Source organism: Pelmatolapia mariae, linkage group LG5 (genome assembly GCF_036321145.2).
Source record: "Pelmatolapia mariae isolate MD_Pm_ZW linkage group LG5, Pm_UMD_F_2, whole genome shotgun sequence".
Lineage (NCBI taxonomy): Eukaryota > Metazoa > Chordata > Actinopteri > Cichliformes > Cichlidae > Pelmatolapia > Pelmatolapia mariae.
Genome location: NC_086231.1, coordinates 33198678 through 33226623, shown reverse-complemented (window position 1 = coordinate 33226623; position 27946 = coordinate 33198678). Strand labels below are relative to the sequence as shown.

The 27946-nt window shown below is 42.2% G+C and overlaps 1 protein-coding gene across 3 annotated transcripts; it reads left to right on the top strand.

Annotated features, from left to right (window-relative positions):
• Positions 1–143: 143 nt before the first annotated feature.
• Positions 144–27657, top strand: slc41a1 (solute carrier family 41 member 1). Of its 3 annotated transcripts, XM_063474820.1 has the most exons (12): positions 144–396; positions 573–881; positions 1833–2963; positions 9679–9786; positions 14387–14458; positions 16984–17128; positions 18903–19049; positions 20196–20343; positions 20940–21019; positions 21316–21450; positions 22691–22839; positions 22987–27657. In XM_063474820.1, exons 3-12 carry the CDS (start codon positions 2478–2480, stop codon positions 23170–23172), a joined length of 1656 nt encoding a protein of 551 aa, XP_063330890.1. In that variant the 5' UTR covers positions 144–396; positions 573–881; positions 1833–2477; the 3' UTR covers positions 23173–27657. The 3 variants fall into 3 exon arrangements, with proteins under 3 accessions (XP_063330890.1, XP_063330889.1, XP_063330891.1); XM_063474819.1 differs by lacking the exon at positions 573–881; XM_063474821.1 differs by lacking the exons at positions 144–396; positions 573–881 and adding an exon at positions 1600–1675.
• Positions 27658–27946: the final 289 nt, after the last annotated feature.

The following is a 27946-nucleotide window of genomic DNA, read 5'->3' as shown; positions in this document are numbered from 1 at the left end:
AGGTAAAGGTGGGGCGGGGGTCTATATCGACTATCCAGATTGTGGAGGGTGGGCCCGCCTAGTGGCTTCCTGGCCCCCTGCACCGTGCGGGTGTATTATAGATGCGCATCCAGGCAGCCGGGCGGCGTGGGGCACTGCATGGGTACAATGTAACGGGCAGACTGGAGCCGCACAGAGGGCAGGGCTTAACCATTAACTAACATTAACCATTAAATCAGCTGTGCAGAGCCGGTACCGCACATAAGGCGTGCGTACCGTCTTCCACGCCTCACAAGCCTGAGCGCGTTAACAAGAGGTGGAGGATAAATTCAGCCGGGCACACGGAGTCCCGGTACTCATACAGATCATCACTCCGGTCTGTCCGCCCCTCACACCGAGGACCGCTGGCACTCAGAGGTAAGCACCCGTGAGCTTTTTTATGTATGTATTTATTTTTACATTACTTATTTTAATGTGCACATTTCTACCGGTTATCTACCGGAATGTGTCATTCGAGACTCAAACTGCAAAGCCGCAACTTGTACCTCAGCTATGGTGATGGTGAAGAATGATTACTTTTTTCTCTTTTTTAGGGGGGGGGGACACAATTTTTCACGAGTTTAACACTCGTGGTTACAGTGGCAGTGACATGGGCTCCAGCCCGGCGATGGAACAGAGAGCCCTCTGCCCTCGTTTAAATGAGCAGCAGAACAGAATAGCAGGGCTCGTCTATTCAGCCCTGACCAGGGGAGCACTAATTTACGCCTTTGCCATGTTGGGTTCGGGTGGTGTTGGTCCTGACTACTAAGCAGAGGATTGTTTGAGCCGGGAAAGTCCGTGCGGATGTCGCAACTTGCAGTCAGAGGAAAGCTGCTTCAAGTCAGCAGCAGCAACACTGGAAGGTAAAAGAAAGGCCTTCAGAGTAAAAGCTGCTTTATTATATGAAGTAAAAACGGTTGGACCGTGACCTGATCGCAGTAAGGATCGCGTCATAGATTGGTGATGGTATTTTTTCAACAGGCTTCATCACCACACTGAGTTGAATAATACAGCAGTTTATGTCACTAGCTGACATTATTGTTTTAATTAAAGCAGCACTGGATGCTTTGCTTTATCTGCTGCTTACTTCTGTTGATACAAGTAGTTCATGTCGGTCTGAATGACTTACCATGTGTGTTCACGCTCGGTACTTGACTGCAGTGAGGTTGTGTTTCTGATGTGTGAAGGGGATCTCTGTTGTGTTACTGTTTGTTACACTCCTGTCTGCTGCAGTGAATTTAAGGGTTGGGGGGTTTAAGCTGACGGCACTCTGGGCTCACGGGTAAAGTGAGGGGTGTTTTTTACTTTGAAAATCGTGACAGTGGTTGTTGTTGCGCTGCTGTGGTTGGAAGCTGTGCTTGCAGAGGATGTGCGCAGCGCCTCTGTTAATGGTGGAATATTTTTAGCCACCGGGAGGAAATTTGGCGCTGGATGAAACTGTTTTTAAACTCACTGTTGGGCTCTGCTCAGCACTGCTGTAATGGAGGGGAGAGCAAACAATTGTTTGGGGCTATACTAATCTATTAGTAGGGCTGACGGGGCATTTGTTCTGCCCTCTTTATTTATTTTAACATCTGAATATGACGAGCTGCAACATCCAAGCCTAAACACCACCGCACAGTGTCTCTGTCCTCTCACCAGTTAGATCTGAATGTTGGTTTGTAACTTTTTGGAATTTTTGATTTATGAATATTTTGATCAGAGCAGTAAAAGCTGCCCTGCTACTTAGAGATTTTTGGAAATAGACGTGGAGTACTGCTGGAAAATGATTTTATTTAAGACTGAATAATTAATGATATTCATTCTTTCCCCAGGTGACGGTCCACTCTGGTTGGAGAGATACTTTTTCACAGTTGGTAATTCAATCCTCATACTGAGACCTTTAAATATCACATTTGAAAACTGTCCAGCGGCCACGTGTTGTAAGGTGAGACGTTTGGAGCCCTGTGCAGCGACCAGTCTCACATGGACAGCAGACTGACAGCATGACCGGTGCCACTGCAGGTCTCTGATTTACATATTTGTCCAGCTTGTACTGAACTGCAAAGGACTTTTTGCAGCTGACTGCAGGGGATTTCTGTGGTGAGTCCCCTCCCTGTTGTTTTCTATCCTTTTCTGTGTTGAACCAGTATGCCTTCTGTTTTTTGCCGGCCTAACCTGAGCACCTTGCAGTGAATGGAGAACATACTGGTTCTGCTCCCGAAGCACCGACAGGAACACAGGCTTTGCAGACGCACGGCTGCATGTGCCTCGCTGCAGGTTTTTTCTGGCAGAGTGTTTTTCTCCCAGTCTTTATGACCGACCTCCACACCTTGTCGGCCTCTTTAATGGGATAAATCAGTTGGACTGATCAGGTTCAAAACCAGATCCGGTGGTCAATTCTGACTTTCCCACAAAACCGTTAGGCTGAGGCACGCTGACCTTTTCTTATCAAGCCCACTGTCTTCAAAGGCTTCCGCATGGTACTTTGGTCGAAAGAACAAGAAAAGCTCCCCGACATCGACATGTCCTCTGGGGCCATTGAGATGAAGAAGGAGGGAGGCCCCCTCACTTCGGCCTTCCTCAACTCCAACTCCACCGTCCACCCGGTGATCCTGACCAAGGGCCCTGAAGAAGTGAGCCCGGTGACCGGAGATGAGTTTGAGCTCACCGAGGTCACATCTTTCCCCGAGCGAGTGAATGAGACTGGGGAGAACGACGAGAGGTCGGAGATTGTGGTGGCCATGGACTGTCGGGCCAATGCCAAAGGTCAGCGAGAGGAGGATGCTCTCCTGGAGAATGCAAGCCAGAGCAACGAGAGTGATGACACCAGCACCGATCAGAGCCCCGAACCAACAGCACCCCTCAAGGAGACCTCCTTTTCCATCGGACTGCAGGTGGTCTTCCCCTTCTTGCTGGCCGGGTTCGGGACGGTGGCAGCAGGGATGGTGCTAGACATCGTCCAGGTGAGTGAGATTTCTTACACAACGTAATTGGCAACTCAGAATAAAGAACCCAGGCTGGTTAATCCTGTGTTGTCTACTCTTTAAAAAGTTTTTGTTTTGTTTTGTTTTTTGCATTGACAGAGGTTTGGCTGTTGGAACTTGCAAAAAGTCTGGTGTCAATGCACAACCCCAACTTTTCCTCGCAGGCATTTACATTTCATTTCACAGCTGTTTTTCTAAGCAGATCCACTGCACCCGGCAGGCCATGTGTAGTCACACTTATGGGATAGGCTCGCCCGTGAAACATTTGAATGAACTAGTGCACCGAGGCCGGTTTGCCTTGGCGTGTGTCAGTCATCGTGCTGGTGGCCTATCTGGTTGCCTGTCTTTGGGGATGTGTGTATGGGGCAGTTATCAGACACCATGGGGGTATTTACATAACATTTTCTCCTCAGCGGCTGGGCTGACTGTCCCTGTGGCTGGCGCATACTGGTACACACTGGTGTGTCTTCTAACGAGTCATCACACACACACACACCTCTTTTCAAAATCTCACATAAAGTACAAGAAACAATAGACGGCATTTGCATAGCAGTGCATAACCAGGGAGCTATATGATCCACTTGGCCTTTAAAGGAGAATAGGACTTGATTTCCTGATGAGTCACTGCCTTTGCTCTGAGAGGATCCAAGTGTGCTCTGTAAAAATGCAAGTCATTTTGACAGGTCATATATTTATTTGAAGTCAGCTTGGAATGCAGATAAAGCCGGCCGTGTCAGTCTGCCAGGTCTGGGCAAACTGTGTGCACACACGCTGATGCCAACATGGTGGACCCCAGAAACTCAGAACAGACAGGAGGGGGGAGGCGGGGGAATAAGTTTACTTTCTTTGAGCACCTGAAATGGCAGCGTACTACAGCTGAGCTAGAGTCGGAGTAAAAACAAAATACAATTCAGCGCCAAGGCCTCTATTACCATGTGGTTAGGTATCCTCGCTAAACCAGGAATGCAGAGGTTTGAGGTCAAAAAAGTTTTCATGCTGCCTCAACTTAGGCACCATGCTGCTGCGTTCTCTTTAATTTCCAAAACACTCAGTGCACCATTCTTTCAGAGGTGTGACTGGAAACAAGCTCACACAGAAGGTAGAGGGCCGTATCCCTCCCTGCTGGTCTAGCACTCTTGTACCTGAGAATAAATAGCTGAAAGAAATGGCTGCAGTAAGATGCGAGGCTTCTTACTGCAGTTCCATTGAGGTCGGCTGAGCATCCAGCAGGTCGTCTGGCTGCCTAATTCCCCCCATGACACCATGAAACGCTAACTCAGCTAATCCCCCCTGTCCTTGCAGGAAGGTAGTTGTCTAACTCTATCTCACTCTCTCTCTCTCTCTCTCTCTCGTTGGGACTGCAGTTGATCCTCGGCTATAAGTGAGCATAACTTTCTGAGGTCACATGCTTAGGGTTAGGTCGAGCTCCAATCCCTAATGTATATGAAGCTGATGAAAAAGTAGATGTAGTTTCTCGTGTTAGAAAACTCTTTTTTTTTGTCTCCTGATTGCCAAAACATGAATAGAACAAGTTTTAACTTGATGCTAAAACACGAGGCAGGTCTGTTTTCTTGCTGCACTGATCTTTATTTGTCTCGCTAAATAAGGAGCTAATTTATGCAGACAAGTAAAGCACAGATCTTTATTTAATTATCAGATGAGATAAAGTGATCCAGGAGAACTTAACTAGCTCGCCTGAGTTCAGAAGAGAAACCTCTATGGATAAAATTCAAAGTCATTTGGGTCTTGCTGTTCTTGTGTTTCTTGGATTGTTCTCAAATTAGACAGTATTATTTGTTTGTTCTTTTGGTTCATTTGTTTACCCCTTATTTCTCCTGAAGGTTAGAATAAAAAGGTCAGGACTCAGTAATCTCCAGTTCCAAAGATGATATATTGGTTATGAGACAAAGAAAACACTATAGCCAGTAGCAAGCTTTTCTTCTGGGATGCCTGAACCTTTAGTTAATGTGTCTGCCTGGCCTTAGTTTAAAAGCTGTGGTTTGGACACTTGTATACTCGACTTTCTGCGTCACTTTCTATATTGGCTCTTTGACCTCTTAAATCCTGGTCACTTTGACCATCTACCACACACGCACAGAGTTTTCTGGCCTTTTTCCCTCACAAGGTTGGCCCAGAAAGGATTGTCCAACTGGTATAGAGGAGTGAGACGTCTGCATAGTTGTGCTTAGTGACTTGGCAGGCAAATGACCTAAAACTGTCAGTCTCTCATTGGCAGGGCCGGGAACCCAGGACTGACCTGCTCAGTTGGACTGAAGGTTACGTGCGGTTTGTAAAGGTCACGCAGTGCTAGTTTTCTTGGGGATGTCGGAGTCCAAGGCCAAATGGGTGGTTTTTGTTATTTTGAAACACACGCACACATACTCACAGTCACATAAGATTTCATCATTTGAGCAATCAATCTACAAACAAAAAGCTGAAAAAAGACAAAAGCAAATATGCGTGTCCGGTGTTGTATGTTATGATAATCATCCGCGTGTGTTTGTCTGCCTCAGAGTTAGCCGTCTGGCCTGGTGTGCGGTGTCTGTAGACTGAAACACCAAAAAAGAGGAAAAAGAATAGAACACAGCTTCAGCCTCAAAGACACACAGTCTAAAAATACAGCAACCAGTAAACAGGAAATCATAGTCCACACAAAGGTTTAACTCTGGCCAAGCCTTCACTACCCACCAGATACCATTTTGGTCCAACCACATCCACTTGCTTGGTTTTCACACAGGAGTCACTTTCAAACCAGAACGTGGGCTTAATTCCCTCAAACTGAATCGTCTCTTCAGCTTCTAGCTTCATACCCAGACTTTGGTTTACATAGCTTAATCAGACACTACTTAAATTCACACCACAGTATGCTATTTTTCTATTTTTTCCAGAATTTGTCTGAACAAAATCACCAAAATCTTAAAAATCACAATTTAATAACCCCATGTAAGCATATGTTTCTAAACTTCTGCCCTCCCTATTGCAGTGACTGACTGCTTGTTATGAGTAGTTGTTTTATTTTGGTGACTTCTGCTTGTCACGTTGATGCCGTGACGGTCATTAACAATGTTATCACCTCGCAGCTCTTAAAACGTGACCATATCCCAGACAGCTGCTTGGTTAGGATGTGAGTGATAGGGATGGAGAGGATTAGTGGGTTAGAGTGCTTTTGTGTTGCCCCATGCTCTGATTAATTTTTCACAGTGTGAAAGATCCTGAGGAACCTTTGATCCTAGGCTGCTTATTTGCTCCCCCCCTCATCACAAAGTTCAGGCTTTCCACCCCAGCCCTTCTTATCTGGTCCCAAACAATTCAGTTCAGTTCAGTTTTATTGATATGGCACCATATCCCAACATTAGCAGCCGCAAAGACTCCACAATAATAGATAGAAAACCCCAGCAATCATACAAGCCTGTATGAGCAGCAAACTCCCTTCATAACAGGAAGAAACCTCCAGCAGAACCAGGCCTGAGCCTGGTTCTGCTGGAGGTGAAGGGGAAGCTATCTGCTTAGACAGGTTGGGGGTGAGGGGAGGAAGACAGGATAAAGGCATGCAGTGGAAGAAAGCCAGAGATTAATATTAACTAATGATTAAATGCAGAGTGTTGTATAAAGAGATGAGTCATAAAGAAACACAAAGTGCACCATGGGAAGCCTAGGCCTGGTTTCTTAAAACTTGGTCACTATTTTTATGTACACAAGTGGTTTTTATGTTAATCCTGTGTTAATCCTTTTACCTGAAGAAATAAGGTTTTCTGCTACCATTTATCTCCAGTGCACACCTTAGTTTAAACCACAGGCGTGCTACTTGACCCTGAATGATATGCGTTTGCACAAAAGTCCGAAAGCATTATCTAGGTTGCCGACTTGAACTGTGGGGACAGTGTTTGATTTTCCTTTCAAAATTCATAGAAATCTAAAAAGAGGTAAATTACCATGTGATGATAGCTGATGGTTTTGAGATGGAGTTTTGACTTTCTTTTGCTCCCCACTTGGACTCTTTTTATTCATGCAGCCAAAACCTGCTCGGTAAAACTACATATAGACTACAGATTCTTCTGGTAGCTTGCCCTACATATTCTTCTTATCTAAATGCAGATATTAGTTTATACAGATAAACTAGACCCTGACTGTACCATCCATGCTGCAGCAACAGAAAAATGAAACAGACACCACCTGCTGTAGTGTCTGTGACGCTGCTGGAGTTGCATTGACATTGCATGCCATCGGGGTTCGGCGTCCCGCTCAACACAGCAAGTACAATTATCACAAATAAAATAAAAGGTCACGTTTCTCAACTGGGCATCCTGACCCTTGCGGGGCTTGCATACCAGAGCTCCTATAGGTCTGTACACAGAGGTACTGCAGTTCTCCAGTCGAGTTCTTAGAAGCGAGGAGGGAGGGTTTGTTTGGCTCCGAGCCAGCGTTCCATGGAGACAACAACATATATCACCACAGGGGAGGCAAAGACGAAGATAGGCCAGTGAGACAGAAGGAAAGCTTGAAAACATACAGCTATGAAAGAAGAGAGAAGTGCTCACAAGGCTGTCGGGTTGGCAGAGGGCAGTGAGCCAAGCTGAGAGGCTGGCTGTTGGAAACGAGCTCTGCTTGGCTTAACGACAGCTAAAGGGATAGGCAGAAGGAGTTCAACCACCACCTCAAAAGACAACACGAGCGTACGAGTGTAGGCGACACTCCTTATCAGTGCTGTACATCTGGTGGGAGCAACCTAGCGAGCACACACATTAGACCTCTGTGTGAGAAATGCAGGCCAGCAGTGTTGTCTTGTAGCTTCAGCATCTGTTTTCCCTTCTCTTTCTTTTCTGCTCGGTGTCAGCCTCAGTGAATATTGATTCCGCTCGGGTTAGACTGGACTGTAAGTGCTGGGGGCCAGTGGGACCGGCACCTATGATAAGCACTTTGACTGGAGATAAATCGATGGCCTTAGCTTCAGCAATAGCTTTGTTTCTGGCCACAGTAGACCGCAAATCTGCTATCGCTGCATGAAGTCTAATGGAGGGAGAAGTTCACAGAGGGAGTTACAGGGAACCCACCTCTCGAGGACTGGCCAGCAGCCAGGGAGCAGGTTATCGAAGGTCAGGCCTAATAATACTAGCTGTAAATGTAATTTCAGACCATCTACTGGATACACAGCTGAGCAGTCTTGTTCCCTTACTCGTTCCCTTATTTGTGGCTCTGTCCAGCTAGTCCACTACCTTCAAAGCTGATTTAGCTGGATGAGCTGCTGGCTGACTTTCTCGGAGTAGTGTGTACAGCAAAATGTAGCTTTTTTTATGCTGCGGTAAGAGCTGAGCAAGCAAGCGCACCCCTGGCAATGAATGACCAGATGCTGAAGCACTAAAGTAGGCATGAGTAATATCAAACTATTTTTACTATGGTACATGATGCACTGGGCTTTGGCTTTACTCTATTAATTCAGTTGGATGTTTTGTACACTCATGCTGTGTTATGTGTCACAGAGGGTCCCCATGAGGAGGACAGAGCACTGAGAAATATTTTGCTTTTCCTTATTTTCTATCTTATGCATACTATATAATAGATTACAGTGGTGGATGCTCATATTAAACATGGGCAAAGTTTCAGATAATCAGAGTACCGTATGTACAAGTAATCCTATAAGCCATAACAGTGTTCAGGTTTAGCATTTGCTTGATGATATCAATGAGATTGGGTATCTTTAACCAATGAGAAGAGAGTTGGCTTAGGTGTGAGGGAGCTAAAACGACTTGTTTCAGACATTGATTGAACTGGAAATTCCCATAATGCTTTGCCTTTAAGAGTTGCTAATCATCTAGTTCACTTGGCTTCTAAATATTCAGTCCCATCTATCTTACTGATGCTGTTTAGCTGCGCCGTGTTTCCATTTGTGTTGCTCTGGATGGGGAAACAGCTGTCTGGAGAACAAGATCTGGTTCCACCCATCAAAAAATATTCAGTTCAATTCAATTTTACTTATATAGCGCCAAATCACAACAACAGTTGCCTCAAGGCTTTATATTGCACAGTAGATCGTACAATAATAGATACAGAGAAAAACCCAACAATTATATGACCCCCTATGAGTAAGCACTTTGGCGACAGTGGGAAGGAAAAACTCCCTTTTAACAGGAAGAAACCTCCGACAGAACCAGGCTCAGGGAGGGGCGGGGCCATCTGCTGCGACCGGTTGGGGTGAAAGAATACCGAGATTGCAGTCTGCTTTTATTCTGGAATATCTTGTACAGTACAGATTTTGATATAAATATAAATTTGTATAGTATTATGATTACACAGAGACATGAGACAGTCCCTGTGTTTATGCTGCAGGAGATGGTGGGTAAAGGTGATAGAGAGGAATTGTAAGGAAAACAGAATGCAAGCTAAAGTAGGAGAGTGATCAATCATTTCAGCTTCAGGTTTTACTGCCCTTGTTCTTGTTAAGAGGGAGCTGGCATGATACATAGTGTGAAAGGTCTATAGAGGCAGACTTTCTGCTCTTTAATGCAGGAGTTGTTTCACCTCTAAATCAATATTAAAGGTTGCACAGACCCAGAGACAGTCTGCTCCGAACTGCAGCTAACCTCTATCTATGCAGGTGACAGCATTTTGTGTGGCTGTGAACCTGTTTCAGTATGGCAGAGTGTGCGCTGTGTTAATGTTGTGGTGCTGATAATAATGTTTTGCTATGTCATTGCAGCACTGGACGGTGTTCACCGATGTGTCTGAGGTGTTCATCCTAGTTCCTGCACTGCTGGGGCTTAAAGGCAACTTGGAGATGACGCTGGCCTCCAGACTTTCTACAGCGGTAAGAAACTTGTTTGTTTGTTTCCACCTCAGACTACTAGCCTGTTACAGGTTGCACGTCTTCCATGACCTTTTATCTTATATTAAAAGGCTGTCCTAGCAGTGATGAGTAACTGAGGTATAAATTTAGGATTTGTTTACTTTAAGTTCCATTGCATTTTCTTTAATAGTTGTTCAATCTATTCCCAGACCTATGGTCACTGTCAGACCCCTCAAAGCAGATTGTGCGTAGGTTCAGAGGTCATATTGCCTATGTGACATAGGTTTCAGACAAACTGATAGCTGCATTCATCACTAAACATTTCCACTGACCCCACCTAGCTTGTTCACCTGGGTTAGCAGGTTGTTTAAAGGTTAATGGAAGTTTTTTACCTCTGCCTGAAGATGTGAACTCCAAGTATCAAGTACTTTGAACTAAAAGTGTTTTCCTTTGATCTAGTAGCTAAAAATTGATTGAATTCTCAGAATATGCTGGTATAGCTCAACCCAGTGTCACATCACTGTTGGAGCTGGGAGATAATTTAAGAGCTTTCTTGCATAATGCGACATGAACTTTCTGTCATATTGGACTTCATAAAACCACCAGTTGTGAGGGAAAAATTAGTATTTCCCATTGTCTGAGGAGTTATTGCTGGAGGTTGCTGCCTTTCGCTAGGTGAAATTAAGCTGAAGGCAAATGGTCTTCATTTCCTGTTTGTGTCGCAATTTTCACAGAGTCAGTACCACGGAAATCGATAGCAACCTCAAGGAAGTTTTCACCAACCGGTCAGGAATACACACTGATTGTTCTGCAACCACTTTCCAACTGGTTGCAGAACACTTATTTGCTCCTTGTAACCAGCAGTTGCCGGAGGGTGATGGGCTGCTCTCTAGGCCTGTGTGACTGCTACTTTATTTGCTCGACCCTACGTTGTCACACACCCACAATAAAAATAAGTTAACGTCACATGGTTAGGAGTCACATAACGTGAAACCTTAATAACATATTGTCATATAACATTTGGTTAACTATTAGCTGCTTATAGTGTTTCACAGATACCAAAGTTCTTAGTAGCTCTAATTTCAGCTAGTTACCCATTTAGCCATTCATAGCCAAATGTATACAGTTACATGCTTTTGTTTGTGAAGGTGCAGTGATTCTATGACTGCAGTTTGATACTAAAGGCAATTCTTACTGCTTTGCTATCTGTGAGCTAACAATACCATTTCACATTGTACATAGCTAGCAGGTTTGATGACCTGACAGCACAGGTAACCAGGGGTTAGCAACAAAACTTACATTTTTTAAATTAGTCCAGTAGTGCTCTTAATTGCACCAATCCTCACATTCTTTCCACTAGCCTGTGTGAAACCAGTGACTCCTCATCCACGCTGCAAAAAAAAAGTCATATGTTTGCAAATTTGTTCTGGAAAATTGCTCCAGTGTACTAGCTCATTCTGCTCCAAGCTAAACCTAAATCTTTAAATCTTGTTTATGTCATCACCTCCTAAATATACCAGTTGGTTTAACCTGTGAATTGGTGGCTACAGCAAAGGTTTCAGATGCAGAATTGGATGTTGAATATGATTTGCAGGTGCACTACTTAAAACTGCACTTTGCAGAGGTTTTATATATTTATAATTTCCATATTTTCTCAGTAAGAGCCCAACGATAGAGGAAAACAAACAGGAAAAGTTGAATATTTGAGGAAACACCGTTGATGCTGATTTAAGGTTCAAACTTCAACAGATTTTTGTAATGATTTGCTTTACTTTCTATTTTATTTCTGTTTTAATTCAGAGCCCAGTGTATAATGGTTAATAACTGTGAGATTGGGAAGTGGAAGTAGTAATGATTTGTCAGAGCTTCAGCACTGATTGAACCAACGTTGTGCTGTATTCAAAGTAATGAAAACACAAAATGCATTAGTCATAATAACGTTACATGCATCTACGTGGAAATATGGAAATAAATAAAACAGACTTTTGCATCGATTCTTTCTTTAGTCTGCAAAGTTTTCACTTTTCTCACATCCATCTTCACAAAGTAGGTCCGACCCTGGTGCTTGTCCTGAGACATTACTGTTAGCTCTCTGCTGGCTGGCCTCAGCAGGACCACGTTTCTTTCCACGCCGCCGCTAATTATGAGCAGATTAAGACCACTGTAAGTTTCCTAATGCGCTTATAACTGAAAAAAATCATGTAATCCCCAGTACTGGCTGGCTGTCGGAGTTTTCAGTTCACATGACTGTGTTTCCTTTTTGATTTTTTTCCCTTTGGACTTTTTTAACCTATTTACTGAGGCGATTAAGGAATGAGGAAATAAGCAGCTGTTTTCTCAGTTCTGTTGAATATAATTGGGCCTAATTGATTATTTATGATCGTTGATGGATTGCCAGCACCACCTGCATTGCAAAGAAAGTTGGGAAAAATTGCAAAGTGTTATCAGAGATTACAATGGCAACAACAGTCGCTGTTTCCCTGTATACTCAACTCATGTATGTTCAGGATTCAGAGCTGGAAACTGCAGACTTGCTCTGTATTTATTAAATAAGAGTGAATGCCAGCAGCTGAAAAACATGGTGCTGCTTTTGAATTTTAGGATATCCATGTTATGTCATCTATGAATCACTTTAACAACATCTCTCTGATGATCCCAACACCATTAATCCAGCTTCCTACACACACACACACACACACACGTACACACACACACACACAAAGCTAAGGATTTGGCATCATTATCACACATCATCACATAACGCCAGGCTATGTTTCTGAGAATTTCTGTGTGTCGTCTGTGTACTCTGTCAGTTTACATGTTGTTCTAAAGGGAAATGTGGTTAGGAAATTCAAAAGCCTCGCAGCTTTTATTGCATCGAGATATATTGTTTGAAACTGAGGCTCTTATATTATGCTCCAAGGGTTTAAGGAAAGTCATATGTGGAGTTGCACAGCTGTTTGGCTCAGTTTTATCTGTTTGCCTTAAACCTTCTTATCAGCATTCGTGGCCATCTTCCCACTCTGAGTGACAGCACGACTGTCGTAGCAGCAGGCGTGCACGCACATACTTACATGGCACCGATGGGCATGGTGCATGTGTTTGTGACTCTAATGCTGTGTATCTGGCAGATGCACGAGTTATATTGACGTACATGGCTGCACACTTGATTGTCATGTAAGTCCAGTTGTCACAGTGCCAGATTAACTGGATGCTGCTAGACTACGTGAAATGTAAGAGGATGAGTAATGCTTCACACGTACACACTGAGTCATAGAGACCATCCTGCTGTTTCTCAATGCTGTTTTTTGTTTTTTTTTATTTAAATACTTTGGTATGTGGGTTTGCCTTTAATAGGCAGAGTGGGTGAATTCCAGTCTGTATATTGTTAGCTCAAATAAGCTAGCAGCCACAAACACATGAGTTGTTCCGGTGTTTGGAACTTTTAGTTGTCTGATCTCAACCAAAACTTGTGAGGTGTATCTGTTCTTTAGGATTTTGTGGATCATTAGCCAAAGACAGACACGAATCGCGCAAATGCTTTTGATAAAACAGTGCTTTGTTGTCTGCAACACCAGAATAACACCACCAGCCACTGGACAATGCTATTTTCTGTTAAACCATTTTGAGTAGCTCTTCGCAAATGTTCTTTTTTTAGATTTATTACAGCTAGCGTCTATTTAAATCTCTGAGCTCTGATTTGTTCTCACAATTCTTGGCACTCGGGACACAAAGAAAGTAGAACAGATTGCACTTATAAAGGAAATACCTGACAACTCTAACAACCCTAAAAGTTAATCAGTCAGTTAGAAGAGGATACACAGGCGCTTTGTGAAGCTATGTTGTCTGAATCAAACCACCGCAACACCAACCACACACACACGCCTACTGGTGAAAGCATCTCTATGGGTTCGGCTGTGGATCTTCACCAATCATTTAAACTTTATTCATGTAGAAACGTTAGTACAAGTTCAGGGAAAATCGCTTTACAAGTGATTGACAAACACTCTGGCAGAGGATAAATGTTAGAGACAAAATTAAAGGTGAAAGCTACATCTCACGTGGCATTACACTAAATTCACAGATTAGGTAACACAAAATATTTAAAGCTCTGGAAGGTATCTTGAGTCATGCAGTGGGATCATGCAGTTCATACACTTTTCAATGAAGAACAAAGGATGAAGTGATATCCTCACAAGCGATTTTCATGTATCCAGCTGTCTCCCTTCCTTCTGCATATGCAAACGAGCGAGGACAAAGAGGAAGAGGAGATTGTCTGTTTGTGTCCTCTCACTGTGGATGGGCATTAGGATCATTGATCTGGGTTCACAGTAGCCCACTGTAGCCACTGTAGCCACTTGATGCTCAATACCATCAGTGTGTGTGTGTGTGTGTGTTTAAGGGTGTGTATGTGAAAGAGGAGAGATGAGATAAGTGGAGTCGGCCGCAGGGTGGGGGATCAGATCAGAGTGTCTTTGTCCAGAGAACTGACGCCCTATTGTTCTGATGGGACCGAGAGGCAACAGACTGTGAACACGCTGTATCCCTCCACGCGCCCACAAACACACACAGCTACTTACACACGGTCATGATAACGTTTTCGTTCTTATGTGTTTTTCAGGCTAATATTGGGCACATGGACACAGCCAAGGACATGTGGAAGATGATCATGGGGAACTTGGCCCTCATCCAGGTACAGGAAACACAATGAAGTCTGCTGTCACGGAGCATCTTCAACCATGTTTACATCCATTAAACAGACCAGTCACATAATGAGACCACTGAAATGCATTATAGTACTAGAGGAATCATGTAGTAATACTCAAAGCAGCAGCCCAGTTTTAAAAAATCTCAAACTGAAATCAAAATATTTTGACACTAAATATAAAAGATGGGTTTAAAACGAGGTCAGTGCAATGCCTTAACAGCTTAACATTCATCAGGTCACTGCTGAACCACTTAGCGGTAGGACTAGGATTAGCTTGCATTTTTAGCTACATGCTAAACAAGCACCAAAACTAGCTGTAACTTTTCAAATCAACCCTCTTGCATGCACCTAAACTAGGTTGTAGGATTACCACTGACTAATGCCATGCAGGAAAAAAAATCTATATAAGCGTCTAGATGAGAACAGGTCACAGGTGACTGGTAGATGTTAACAGGTTAAGCTTGCAGTGTTTCTGATGGCCACCAGGGGGTAGATTTCTCTGCTTGAAAGTCAAATTATTTGGGAGTTCAGAGGAAAAAGGCTCCTGGGTACTTTGCTCTGCTACCTCAGTAAACCCTTTTCTGATGTGTTTATGGTTCCCTATCACTGATTTAAAGCCTTACTGTATAAAGCAAGATGATCATTTTGTAAATTGTGGTCCCCATTATACAGTCTGTCCTTTAACCCGAATGTACTCTGTTTCACATTTATGTCACATTTCAGGAAGCCAGTTACCGCCATGTCTGGAAAAGCTTGTTGCACGAGTTATTGCACACAGTAAACACACTGACCAGTCACTCCAGAGCACAGTAACATTTGTAAAAGAGTTAGGGGTTGACCTCACGTTCAAAAGGATCGAGACAGAACAGACATGTCAGTCGAGTATGGTCTATTTTGTGCTTGATTTACTTGCTCTCACTGCAGCCAAGCAGCATGTACTCGGTTCTTTATATTAGTTTGCAGTGTGTTTTATTTATTGCACACAAACAAGGACATGAACAAACTCTCTTTATTGCTTAAAGTCTTTGTTTGGTCTCTCGTGAAACGGACCCCGACCCTAGTAGTTTGCACTGATGTGAGCTTATGGTTATATAATACCCGGTGAGTCCATAGTTCCTGGAACACTAAGCCAGTGTTGGCCGGTGCTGTCACAACTTTCTATCTAGGGTTATCTTGCACTCACATTGGGTCACAGTGGTGCTCTCCGAAGGCGGTTACACTGGAAACTGCTTCATATGATTCTGAGAACTCACACTGAAACAGATAGCGAGTGTGCACCATAGCCGCGGTGACATTACTCATTGATTTGTGAACTCCACACTCAAGCCTCCACTTTACCTTTATAGCAGTCACTATCTTTTTTTTTTTTTTTTTTTTTGGAGCCAGAAGTGACCATATTTAGACAAGAGGGAGGCATGCTACGCTAACATTATTACTAGCATTAGTGTTATGGTGAAGATACCACCTTTAGCAGCAATAACTTCAGGTAACTGTTTTCTGTGTAAATTTAACAGTCTGTCACATTGTTGTGGAGGAATTTTAAACCATTCTTCCTTACAGTCTTTGTCACCTTTCTCTTAAGGTCCCACCACAGCATCCAGTCAGGTTGAGCTCTGACTGGGTTCTTTTCAGCCGTTCTCTTGAAGATATGTTGGCTTGCTTGGGATGATTTTCCTGTTGCAAGACCCGGTTTTTGACCAAGTTTTATCTGGTGGACGGACAGATAGATTTCCCAGATATAGCGATGTGTATTGTTGCTAAATATGTCCTTTGTCTGCTCTGTCCAAAGCACATTGCTCCAGAAGTTGTGTGGTTTGTTTGGATGCAACTTTGCAACTCTAAGCCATGCTGCCATTTTCTTTTTAGAGAGAAGATGCTTTGTCCTGGCAACTTTCCCAGACAAGCCATACTTATTTAGTTTTTTTTCAATTGTACTGTCATGAACTGTAACATTAAACATGCAAACTGAGGGCTTCTAGAGCTTCTCCTGGTTTCTTCGAGCCCTGCACGGTCTGACCTTGGGATGAATTTGCAGGAACGTCCACTCCTGGGAAGGTTGTAACATTGTGTTAACATACATGTGAATGCCCCAGGCCAGCAAACAGCCAGAGATTCTGTTTATATGGAGGTACATTTCACATTTGCTGATGGTCAGTTAATCAAGTCCATTCTATTGGCAGTATTTGGTTACTCTCTTAATTCCTATGGAAGAGTGATCTTAGATTTTCACAGGACTACACAGTCCTGTGTAGTCTGTGAAAACTTTCTTTTTTTCACGACTGTACTTATTATTCTGTAAGAATAGTAATAATACACACCTTCCTTCCCACTCAGTCCTTGGTAGAATTAGAAAGATGGTAGATAATGGACCAGCCCTTCAACAGTATTTGATGATGATGATGATGCTAAGAATCTCTCCTTGACTGTGAGAAGGAGTTTACATGTTAGCTGTAAGTCATAACAACAGGAACTATCTTATGGCAAATCTGTATATGTGTGTTTTCACCCAGGTCCAAGCCACAGTGGTGGGGTTCCTGGCCTCCATAGCTGCTGTGATCTTTGGCTGGATCCCAGAGGGACACTTCAGGCTGGGCCATGCAGTGCTGTTGTGTGCATCTAGTGTGGCCACCGCCTTCATCGCTTCTCTGCTGCTAGGTATGGTCACCAGTTGGGAAGTGAGGGGTGTTCACAGTGCTACTCATCAGTCACATCAGGTTTTTATGTAACTCTCACTGCTAATTTGCCATCATTAGCAAGTCTTTTTCACCCAAGTGCTGTTTAAGCTCTTGATAGTTACAAGTTACCGTAAGGCACATGTGCCTCCTTCTTGAACCTCAGCTCTTTATTTGATAGGCAAATGTGTGAACCACTCTATAGGGTGGCTGTAGCTCAGGAGGTAGAGCAGGTCATCTACTGATCAGAAGGTTGGCGGTTTGATCCGTGGCTCCTCCAGTTTGCATGCTAAGTATCTTTGGGCACGATACTAACCCCAAATTGCTCTCCGATACACATTCATCGGAGTATGAATGGTGGTTAGGAAGCACTAAGAAACTTAGAAGACAGTGCTGGTGTGATTGGGTGAATGTGGCATGTTGTATACAGCGCTTTGAGTACTCCGGGAGAATAGAAAAGCACTATATGAGAATCAGTCCATATACCATAGTTATCTACACAAAAAAGAGTTGACAAATAAGTTAACCTCATTTGCTATCAGTTAGATAAGACATCTTTAGTGGTAGCCCCTTTAGTAGTAGTTTATGGTACTTTTTATGTTATTTTCTTTAATATGATGTGCCAAAAGTTCACAAAAAATTATTGCCTTTGGCTAAGGTGTATAATATGGTACATGCATTAATAAAGTGCAATGAAAACATGCTTTGCAAATAAATTGTGTGTAAATAAGCATACCAGCATCCACAGAAGAAATAAGAATTATCAATGAAATGCCTTAAACTAAAATAAAACTAAAGTATTAGTTATCTGGATGATTGTAGTAGATTGAACTGGTCAATGTTTTGCTGGCCTATGTAGGATTAAATGTGTAATATTTGGATGTAGCTGCTATAATAGTCCCAACATGCTATCATAGCTCAGTGTGTTAGCGTGCTATATGCAGATTAGTACTAAACACAAAGTGTGAAATGGCAAATATTTGAAAATTTTGGTCAGATCAACATTTAAGTGACTAACATGACAGTTCATCCTGAGGTATCTATACCCAGGTACATGGAAGTCATATCCAGGTGCTTATTTGTTATATCTGAACAAAAACCTTTAATATGTCCAACCTCATAAGTCATCAGGGTTCATTCTGTGTGCACCACAAATCTCCATCTAGTAAATATAAGAGCCATTCAGTTAACCCACAAACTTTAAAGTAGCACCAGCTGAAAAGTTGGGTGGTGAGCAGAGTCGGTAGGTTTCTTACTCTGGGGACAGCGGATGTCAGTTGTTGTTGAGAACTTTCAGTCTGAACCACAGTGGTGGACTGATCACACATTCCTGGAACCACGCTGACAACATCAGATTGCTTTATAGGTGCAGTCGTCATGTTTTTACTGGCTTTCATCAGCTCAACAACTACGTTTGAGTGAAGCTGTTTTCGAAACTGTTCTTCAGACAAAACCATTTTTTGTTGCTGTTTTGTTTTTGCTATAAACCAACATGAGCTGTCTGTGGTTGCTGTAGGAAAGAACCTTAAACATTTTAGATATGCGGAAACATTATGCTGGCTTTTACTCCCACATGCTGTTTGTAACCAGGCTTTGTATTTGCCAAAGTCAGTTCCTTTAAGGGAAAATAAAAGAATCCCAATTGAGCAATCAAGAATCAAAATAACTCTTTTTGTTTTTTTAAGGGAGTACTGTTGGACAGTTAAGAGCATTGCTTGTCTTCTGTGTTGTGATGCCTCTGATCTAAAATCTCACAGGTATCATCATGATCGGCGTGATTGTTGCATCCAGAAAAGTCGGCATCAACCCTGACAATGTGGCCACGCCCATAGCTGCTAGCCTAGGAGATCTGATCACCCTGTCCCTGCTGGCAGGCATCTCAACAGGACTCTACAAAGAGCTAGGTAACGGAAATGACGAGCATACCCACAGATCTAATTGCTTTTTCCATTTGAAAACAGGTGTGCGGTCCATTATTTTACCTGAATGCGCTGAATTAGGTGGTTTGAATAGTGGATACTTGCCGTCTCAAATTCTCGCATGTGCGTCAGTCTTAAACTGAGCCTCTGATTTGCAACTGAAGGTAACTCCCAAATTCCGACAGAATCATTTCAACATTATTATGATAGTTGGTAGATCCATCAAACAGCGTCCAGAGTCTTCTTTACCTTTGAAGTTATTAAAGAAAAGGGAGCGGCATGAGTAGAATGTATGAAATGTTGCTCTGCTTTTGGTAAATAAGGATGAAAGCCGCCCACACCTACTCTCGCTGTGTTCCGGGGCAAGAAACTCCACAGCTGTGTGGCTGTATTGTTAGCGCTGTGATAGCATCTTCACCAGCAGCACACCCAGCTCCATCGAGCTCCCTGCTGTTCCATCATTTGCACACCACAGACAGTGACAAACAGTGACACGCAGAGTGTGGAGTAATCCTGTAGCTCTTTCCTCTGTCAGAGAATCTACAGACTTTATAGTCTTACTCACTGCTGCTTGTTGAGCTTATTTGGGATATTTTGGCTCACAAACATGGCTCGTGTCTGGGTGTTGTAAGCAGTCTGTGTACTTAAATGTGGTGTTTGTGGTGCTTTGTAATCTCCTGCACTGTTAGTCAAGCTGCAGTACTGCCTTCTGCAGGAAAGGCCATGATTTAACGCCAATCCAGATGAAAACAGTCCTGTTCAGCCACCAGTACACATATATATATATATATATATATATATATATATATATATATATATATATATATATATATATATATATATATATATATATATATATATATATATATATATATATATACCAGCATATATGTGTGTGTGTGTGTATATATACATATATATATATATATATATACCAGCATATATGTGTGTGTGTGTGTATATATACATATATACCCTTCGATCACCCTGTGATTTATGTTGCATTTCAGTCACGTCCAAGGTGGTTTTTTATATAATTCTCAGAAAATTAAAAAATTAAACATTTATTATGTCAAAATATGACAAAGATGTTTCTACTAAAGCATCAATATCTTTTTTCCCCCCATTCAGAGTACAATGATTATGCCAACCCTCTAGTGTGTGCAGTATTTGTGGCGATGTGCCCACTATGGGTGCTGATAGCCAGGAAGATCCCATCCACCAGAGAGGTCCTTTACTCCGGCTGGGAGCCAGTCATCATCGCCATGGCCATCAGCAGGTAGGACTCATGTGGATTTGCTTGCTTATGTGGATTTTTAACTCACAGTACTGCCTTTGTTTTTCTTGGTTACTATTGCTGTATTCACTGATGATGTCACAGAGCCTACCAACAACCTAGGCTCCACACCATCCCAGACCCCGATCCTCAGAACAGGAGAAAACCCCACGAGCCATCTTTTTGCACACGCAGTAGTCTCCCCCTGCTGGCCATGAGGAAGAATCTAGGGTTAGGGTGCTTAGGTTTTCTTTTCAGGCTCAGGGCTGAATCCATCCTCGGGCAGAATATATTAAATTAATAAATAAAACTTTAAATATGTTTTTGAGTACATTTACAGTCTATATAATTCAATTCAGTTTTATTTATACAGTGCTAAATCACAACAAGGGTTTCCTCAAAATGCTTTATATTGTAAGGTAAAGACTCTCCAATGTGTTCCACAGGATAACAGATTACAATGTATACGAGATTACAGATGGGTCCTTAAATGTTTTAAATGCATGTCTGATTGTTGTTCTCTCTTCTCAGTTTACCCATGTTTTCGTATGGTAAATGGCACTTTTTGTTCACTTTTTTTGCTTGTGTGTGTCTTTCAGTGTCGGTGGTCTGATCCTCGACAAAACTGTCACCAACCCAAACTTTGCTGGCATGGCTGTCTTCACTCCAGTCATCAACGGTGAGCAGTCAGAGAACAAAAGTGTACAAAAGAGGTGGAAATAACAACCCTCAATATGCCAATTAGTAAAACAACAAATGCAGAGAAATCTGTTCAAACCAATTAAAATGTGTATTTAGAGCTGTTGCTGTGCTCACCCATCTGTGTCACGTAACAGTGACACACTGACTAATGCCTGCCAGAGGAAGCATATGTGCACTGTGATAATACTAACCGATGCCAGCTCCACAATACTCGATTGGAGAAATATGTTTTTGTTAGTACTGAGGTTGATTTGTCATGTTTTCATGTGCCAGGTGTGGGAGGTAATCTGGTAGCAGTTCAGGCAAGTCGAATCTCCACCTATCTACACATGAACGGTATACCCATGGGGGATCCCAACCCAGCCCCCAGGAAGTGTCCCACACCCTGCACCTCCTTCTTTGGTTCCAGTAAGTTATCAGGCAGCAGTGGAATAAATGTTCCACTGTCCCCGTCCACTCTTTATCTCATACAAACAGTTTTTTTCCATACAGAGGGTGTATTACAAGTGAGATTATTGGCTATATTGAGCTTAAAGTGTTTTCTGTGTGATAAAAGTCGCTCTTTTTTACATTACGCTGACAATGTAACCTGGGCAGGAGCAGGCTATACGCAGAGTTTAGTTTAAAGTCAGGTGGAAGTGCTGCAATTTCACTGATTCTTTTATTTGCAGCATATTTTAAGAGCAATACTGATTCTTTGTTGGGGAAGTGTAGAAGTTGTTAAGCCCTGCCTTAGTAAAAATCACTGAATGAAGTGCAAACCGTTTGTTGCATTGTCACAGGAATGTGCATGTATTCATTTGGTTATAGAGAAAATATATAAAATGTTTTTATATTTTATTCTAATGTGCGGTTAAGTCTTATTTACACCGCTGGAATTGCAGCTACTAAAATAGAAAACACACACCAGGAATACCTGCTCAATCAGTAACGTTATTTCACTTTCATCTGCTCACACACTAAAGCGATTTCCTTTGTTCGGCTGTGGGACAGTTATTTTTAAATGGGTCCAGCTAAAAGTTTCACAGGTCTATCCTCTCAGAAATAAACAGCAGCACAGACAGTGCAGTTAACCATAAAACAATTGACTTGCACTAAATCATCAGTTTAACATTTATCTGCAGCAATGACTTCCTGTCTTATTTGACACAGTGTTATATTTTTTATATTCTTCATAGATTTTACTTAAAAATTGTAAGTAACTTAAAGTCAAAATAATGACAACAAAGAGGCAAAACAGAGGAAAGGTCGAAAAAACCCACAAAGCAACAACAGACAAAGTGAAAAAGCACGGACAGCGAGACAAAATAACTACAAACATTTAACAAACAAAGAAAACGGCAAAGCCTCAACAAAGGGAAAACAACCACGAAGTCACAAATTGACAACAGAGACAGAAAACAACAACAGAGACAAAACAACCACAACAGCAGTTGTAACTATTAAAAGACAAACCAACTATGAAAAACAAAACTATTTTAAAGAATTTCAAAGAAAACAAATACAAAAATAACCTTAATGACACAGCCTTGTTGGCATGTCCTGTTCCTGCTTCACAGGAGTGGGCGAGTCTTTTCCAGTGTTGTCCAGCGTTTTCCGTCATGCTATCTCCTCGTATGTAACTCATGTTCGTCTCTCTCCATTCCAGCTGTGAACTCCCGTTCAGCCCGTGTACTTTTCCTCCTGGTTGCCCCAGGGCACCTCGTCTTCCTCTACACCATCAACTCCCTGAGGGGGGGGCACACCACCCTCACACCCATCTTCATTACCTTCTACCTGTTTGCTGCACTACTCCAGGTACAGATATGTTTGTACATCATTTTTACAACATTGTAAGGCTGTCATTGAGGAATCACGAAATACTGTGATACTTGCGTCTTGATTATGACATACAAAAATTATGTAAAAATCATTGTTCACTAAATTTGGCTATGCTTTCTTCAGGTCATGATCCTCCTCTACCTGGCAGACTGGATGGTCCACTGGATGTGGGGTCGGGGCATGGACCCTGACAACTTTTCCATCCCGTACCTGACCGCGCTGGGTGACCTGCTGGGGACTGGCTTTCTAGCCCTGTGCTTCCACTTGCGCTGGTTCATCGGAGACAGAGACACTAACGTGGGCAACTGAATGCATGCACAGATACACGCGCTCACACACACACATAAAAACAACTTAAATCCTTACTGTATCCTTGCACGCTCGAGCAGTGACGAACATCACTCGCATTGAACACTGAAACTGGACATCTACAACGAAAGGGCTAAACTCCTGTCAGGCTCTGACTGACGGTGCACGTAGTGCACGTAGCATTTCATCTTCAGGATATCAGGACACTGTTGCTCAGCAGCAGCCCAGAAATCCACCTTAGAGAAAATGGAATGTCTTCACGTCAACCACGCAACAAAACCCCACCCGTGATGGACTCATTACTCCACCGTTATTTTACTTAATAAATAAGTCCTGCCACTTTTGTTATCATACCATTGACAATGATTGTTATTGTTCAAAAAGATGCATTTGATAGCTGATATATGAATGGATATTTGTTCTATGTGCACGGCCAGTCCTCATTATTTTCAATGGGAACATTCGCCGTCTTGTTTTTAAAAACCTTGACAGAAAAAGACAGCAAAAAGAAAAAACATCCAAACAAGCCTAGAATGCATAATCACCAAGTGCTACTTCACGTATATAGAATGATAATTATATGAGATCTAATGGAAAATCTGATTTACTAGAACCTATAGGACTGTCCTCGTGATAGTAGGGAACTGTTTTAGGGGGTTTCACTATAGGAGACTAGACCACCAACTAGCTAAATCCCTTTTTAACATTGTTTCCATGGGTGGATGGCTTCATTTGAGTCAGGGTGTGAAAATGAAGATGTTAGGCTTTGTTTTCCGTAGCTGTTCACACCCATTTCTGGCATTTCAAATAAGGACTACCAGAACTGAGGGAAGTCCAGCACTTCAGACAGTCACTATAACAATGGACTCGTCTCTTGGTTTTAACATGATGAGTTGGAAATCACATAATTAGTTTATTTAGCCGTGTTGTCCTCACAGGTTACACTGCTTCCATTGTTGGCCAACTGTGCTCATAAAACATCCTTATTCACAGAAAAAACAAGCAAATACACTTTAGAAAAAAGAAATATGTGTGTCATGGCTGTGTGACTGTCAGTCAGGAGTGTATCAAAACTCAACTCCCTCTGAGCTGGAGCTCCACTTGTGGTGCCAAGAAGTCAGCAAAGGTCGAACTGTACCCTGAGTGGTTCCAGGTGAGAACAGCACCAGTGCCCCTGTATGTAAGCATCTGCCAACTTTCTACTGAACAAACAAAACGTTTGTTGCTGTGTTTCCCAAGCCAGGTTTTCAGTAAGTGACAAGAGGCTCAACACGCTGTAGTGCACTGGAACAAGCCTGCAGAGTTGGGACAGAGTCTGAAAGTGTGTTAAGTTGTCTTAGCCAGGCCGCCAGGTTATGCTTTCTCGTATTCAGTCTGGCACCAGATGAAAGGTAATGATGGCAGATCTTTTGTGTGGATATTTGGCCGTACTAAATGTTTGGTTCCCACAGAGCAATTAGGCCACGTTAGAGTAGTGAATTAAGGGACAGCTCAAGGAACTGCGTCAGGTCATAGGAGGATATGGGGAAGAATTTTAGTCAATTCAGATTCATGCAAATGTCAACATAATTTTCCAAATTCTTCGTAATTCTAAATTCTTCTGCCGGAAAACCCAGTGAGACTAGCACAATGAAGTCCCACATGTAGCAGTTAAATCTCCTGCAGAATTGCAATAATCAGGTGCAGCAAATTTTAGTTCTAACCCTTGACCCAGATAGAGTCATAGCTCACTAACCAGCAATAAGCCCTCTGCTACTATAAATTGCTGAATAAAAATGTGGTTTGGAGATTTCTGTAGTATAGAATAGTAACAGTAGAACTGGTTTTGTGCACGGATACGGCCATTGTGGAGTTTCCTTTGCTCCTTGTTCTTGGGCAAATTTCAACAGGAGATCCGGTTTTGTCCTTCCATTGAAATACATGCTAAGTTAGGTTAATACCCCCCGAGAAAAAATGAGTAATTCAAGACAAAAAAAGAGTTTAACACTACAATAAGTTAATTAATTAACTTATTGTCATGATGCTAACAGTTCACTAAGCTATCTAAGCTGTCAGTTAGCAATTGTTAGCTTAGTTTAAAAGAAAGAAAATTCAGATTCTTTCAGACTCTCAAAAGCTTCCTATGACAGTAATAAGTGACAGGAAATGATGGAAAGAGACTGTGGGATGACATGTGAGGTCATAAGGCTGCATGTATGTACACTAACCTTAACCCCATCTCTGAGAACTTTTACCCCTTCCAAGAACCTGTTTACTTACTGTCGGAAGTTATGTTTATTACTCAGTGCAAGGCACGGTATATAGGACAGAATCACAAAGCAGATAGCTGTTTTATGAAACTAAATATAGCTTGTAGCTTTCCTACAAATATAGGATTTGGGTGTAAAATCACATTGCCGATAGGAAACTGCTTTTTAACAAATCCCAGAAGGTTGATTCTGTTGATCTGGACGTAGCGTTTTCAGATCAACGGTGACTTCTTCAGCCTCAGCTGACTGCAGGTTTCTCCAGCCTTGTAAACAGTATATTTGCACTGACTAACTCCTTTGTAACATAGTAGCTCTGTTTCTTTTGATTTGACTGCATTGGTTTGCAAGATGCCAAACACTTCCACCTTTTTTTTCTCGAGTACAGACTAATGTTGCCATTCTACTGCTTGGTGTGATTGAGCATTGAGGCAGAATTCATTATTAGTTGTTACTTTTCCCCAGTTATGCCAAAGTGTGTATTTTCCCTTTTGTTTTTGAAATGATGTCTGATAATAAGGGAGGAAAGTGTTTCATAGGAGTAACTGAATACTATTTAACCAAATATTAATCGTCATTGACATAATGAGATAACTGTAGCGTGTGCCCCACATCCACACAACTGATCTGCCATCAGCTAACTCTGTATTCAAGGGCTCGCAGGTGAGGAGGAGAATGAAACGGGAAGTGGTGAGCCATGTTGACAGACTGTATCGAGTGCCGATGTCAGTCCAGGAGAAACCTGCATGTGATGCTTGACTTAACTGTTTCCAAAGGGGGCCAGCAGAATGCATGTGCAGGGAACATGGTGTGAATGTGCAAAACTTGATTATTTTATCTGTTTAAAATCTTTGATCTCATGATGTTTTTTAAAGTGTCAATTATGTTAAAATTGTGATTTTTTTTCTTCTTTGTTTTCCTTTAATTCTTTGCCTCCTTTCTTCTTAACGCTTCACGATTATTGTTTTTTGTCATGAATTTGATCAAACAACCACTGTAAACACTGTCTCCAGGCTGGTCAAATGCAACGTTGTACTGTAATTTGCAAAACCGCCTCCAGAGGGCACTGCAGGGATTCTCCTAACTGTACATCTCCTGTGTGTGTCCTCTGGATTCACATCCACAGCTGGAGTGACGTCATTGGTTTTGTCTGCTTTTCTACAGTGTTTAACTTGTAAGAGTTGCACCCCTCCACTCTCAGTCTGTACCCTCCACTCTCTTACTGACCAGGTGCCAGCATTCTGCCTCGACGTCAATGGAAAGTTGTGAATACTTCAAAAATGGGGCATGTAATGCTTTATTTATTTTTAGAAGCACACAAAGCAAATTGTACATACTATATTTATTCTATATATAAGGTTGTTTATTTTTAATTTTGGCTCAGTATCATGGTCACCATGTCTTCGTTCTATTCTTTGCTGAAGGCCAGTAGAGCTTTTTTGCACTCTCTGCGATAGAATTGCAGTGAGGCTAATGACTAGCACAGTGCCTAATACCTGTCCTTACACACCGCACACACACGCTCGCGCGCCCTATCTCGCACAGGGAAAGCATACTTATGAGACATAGAATGGCCTTAACCTATCAGAGCCAAGCTCTATTCAGAATAACTAATCAGGAACTAGGTTCGCCACAGAGTAGTGTCTGTTTATTTAGCTCTGATTTAAAAAAACAAAAACAAAAAAACAACTGTACAATATGTTGATTATGTGTAATGTAATAATGATTTTATATGACGCTGCAGTGGAGATCGGTTCTTGTTCAGTTCGGAAGCTGGTAGACCCCCCAGCAAGTTGCTTTACACGGCATCTGGGAAGTCTGGGATTAGAAATAAAGAGTCCAACACACCGGCAACACCTAAAGAAAACACAGAGTTCTCTGGTTCTTTTTCTTCTTATGAATCCAGATGTATCCTTCCCTCTATCTTACATATCCAGCCTTTAAAAGCCCCCACCCACCTGCTGCCTTGTTAACCTCAGTGCTTCGAATCGTTGAACCCCTGAACTCACAGGGAACCACGCTGACCCCCAGACTGCCATCACTGACTTTAAATATCAGCTTTTGACTCTTAATGTCAAAATTATTTTAAACACATGTACAGTCTTACTGAGTCTGAGGTCTTTGTGTTCTCTGTGTGTTCCTTTTGTAAAAGCCTCCCTCTATGAGGCAGGAGGAAGGCTTTCTTCCTGCAGGACTTTGTAAATTGCTGGAAATAAATAAACTATATTATTTCATACCATCCCTATGTCTTGTGTGTGTGTGTGTGTGTGTGTGTGTGTGTGTGTGTGTGTGTGTGTGTGTGTGTGCATGTTTTTGCCCGATTCACTGTAAATATAATGGTTGCTAAACTTGGCCGAAGATCTATTTAAATTGCATAATTTTATTTTACACACTGATGTGTATCTTTACATTTTTAGCCATCAAGGAACATGCATTTATTTTATACTTGCTTCAGGAGGTATTCAGACCTCCTACATCTCTCCAATTTTTGCACACATTTGATTTGAAACGGCTAAAACTGACATTTT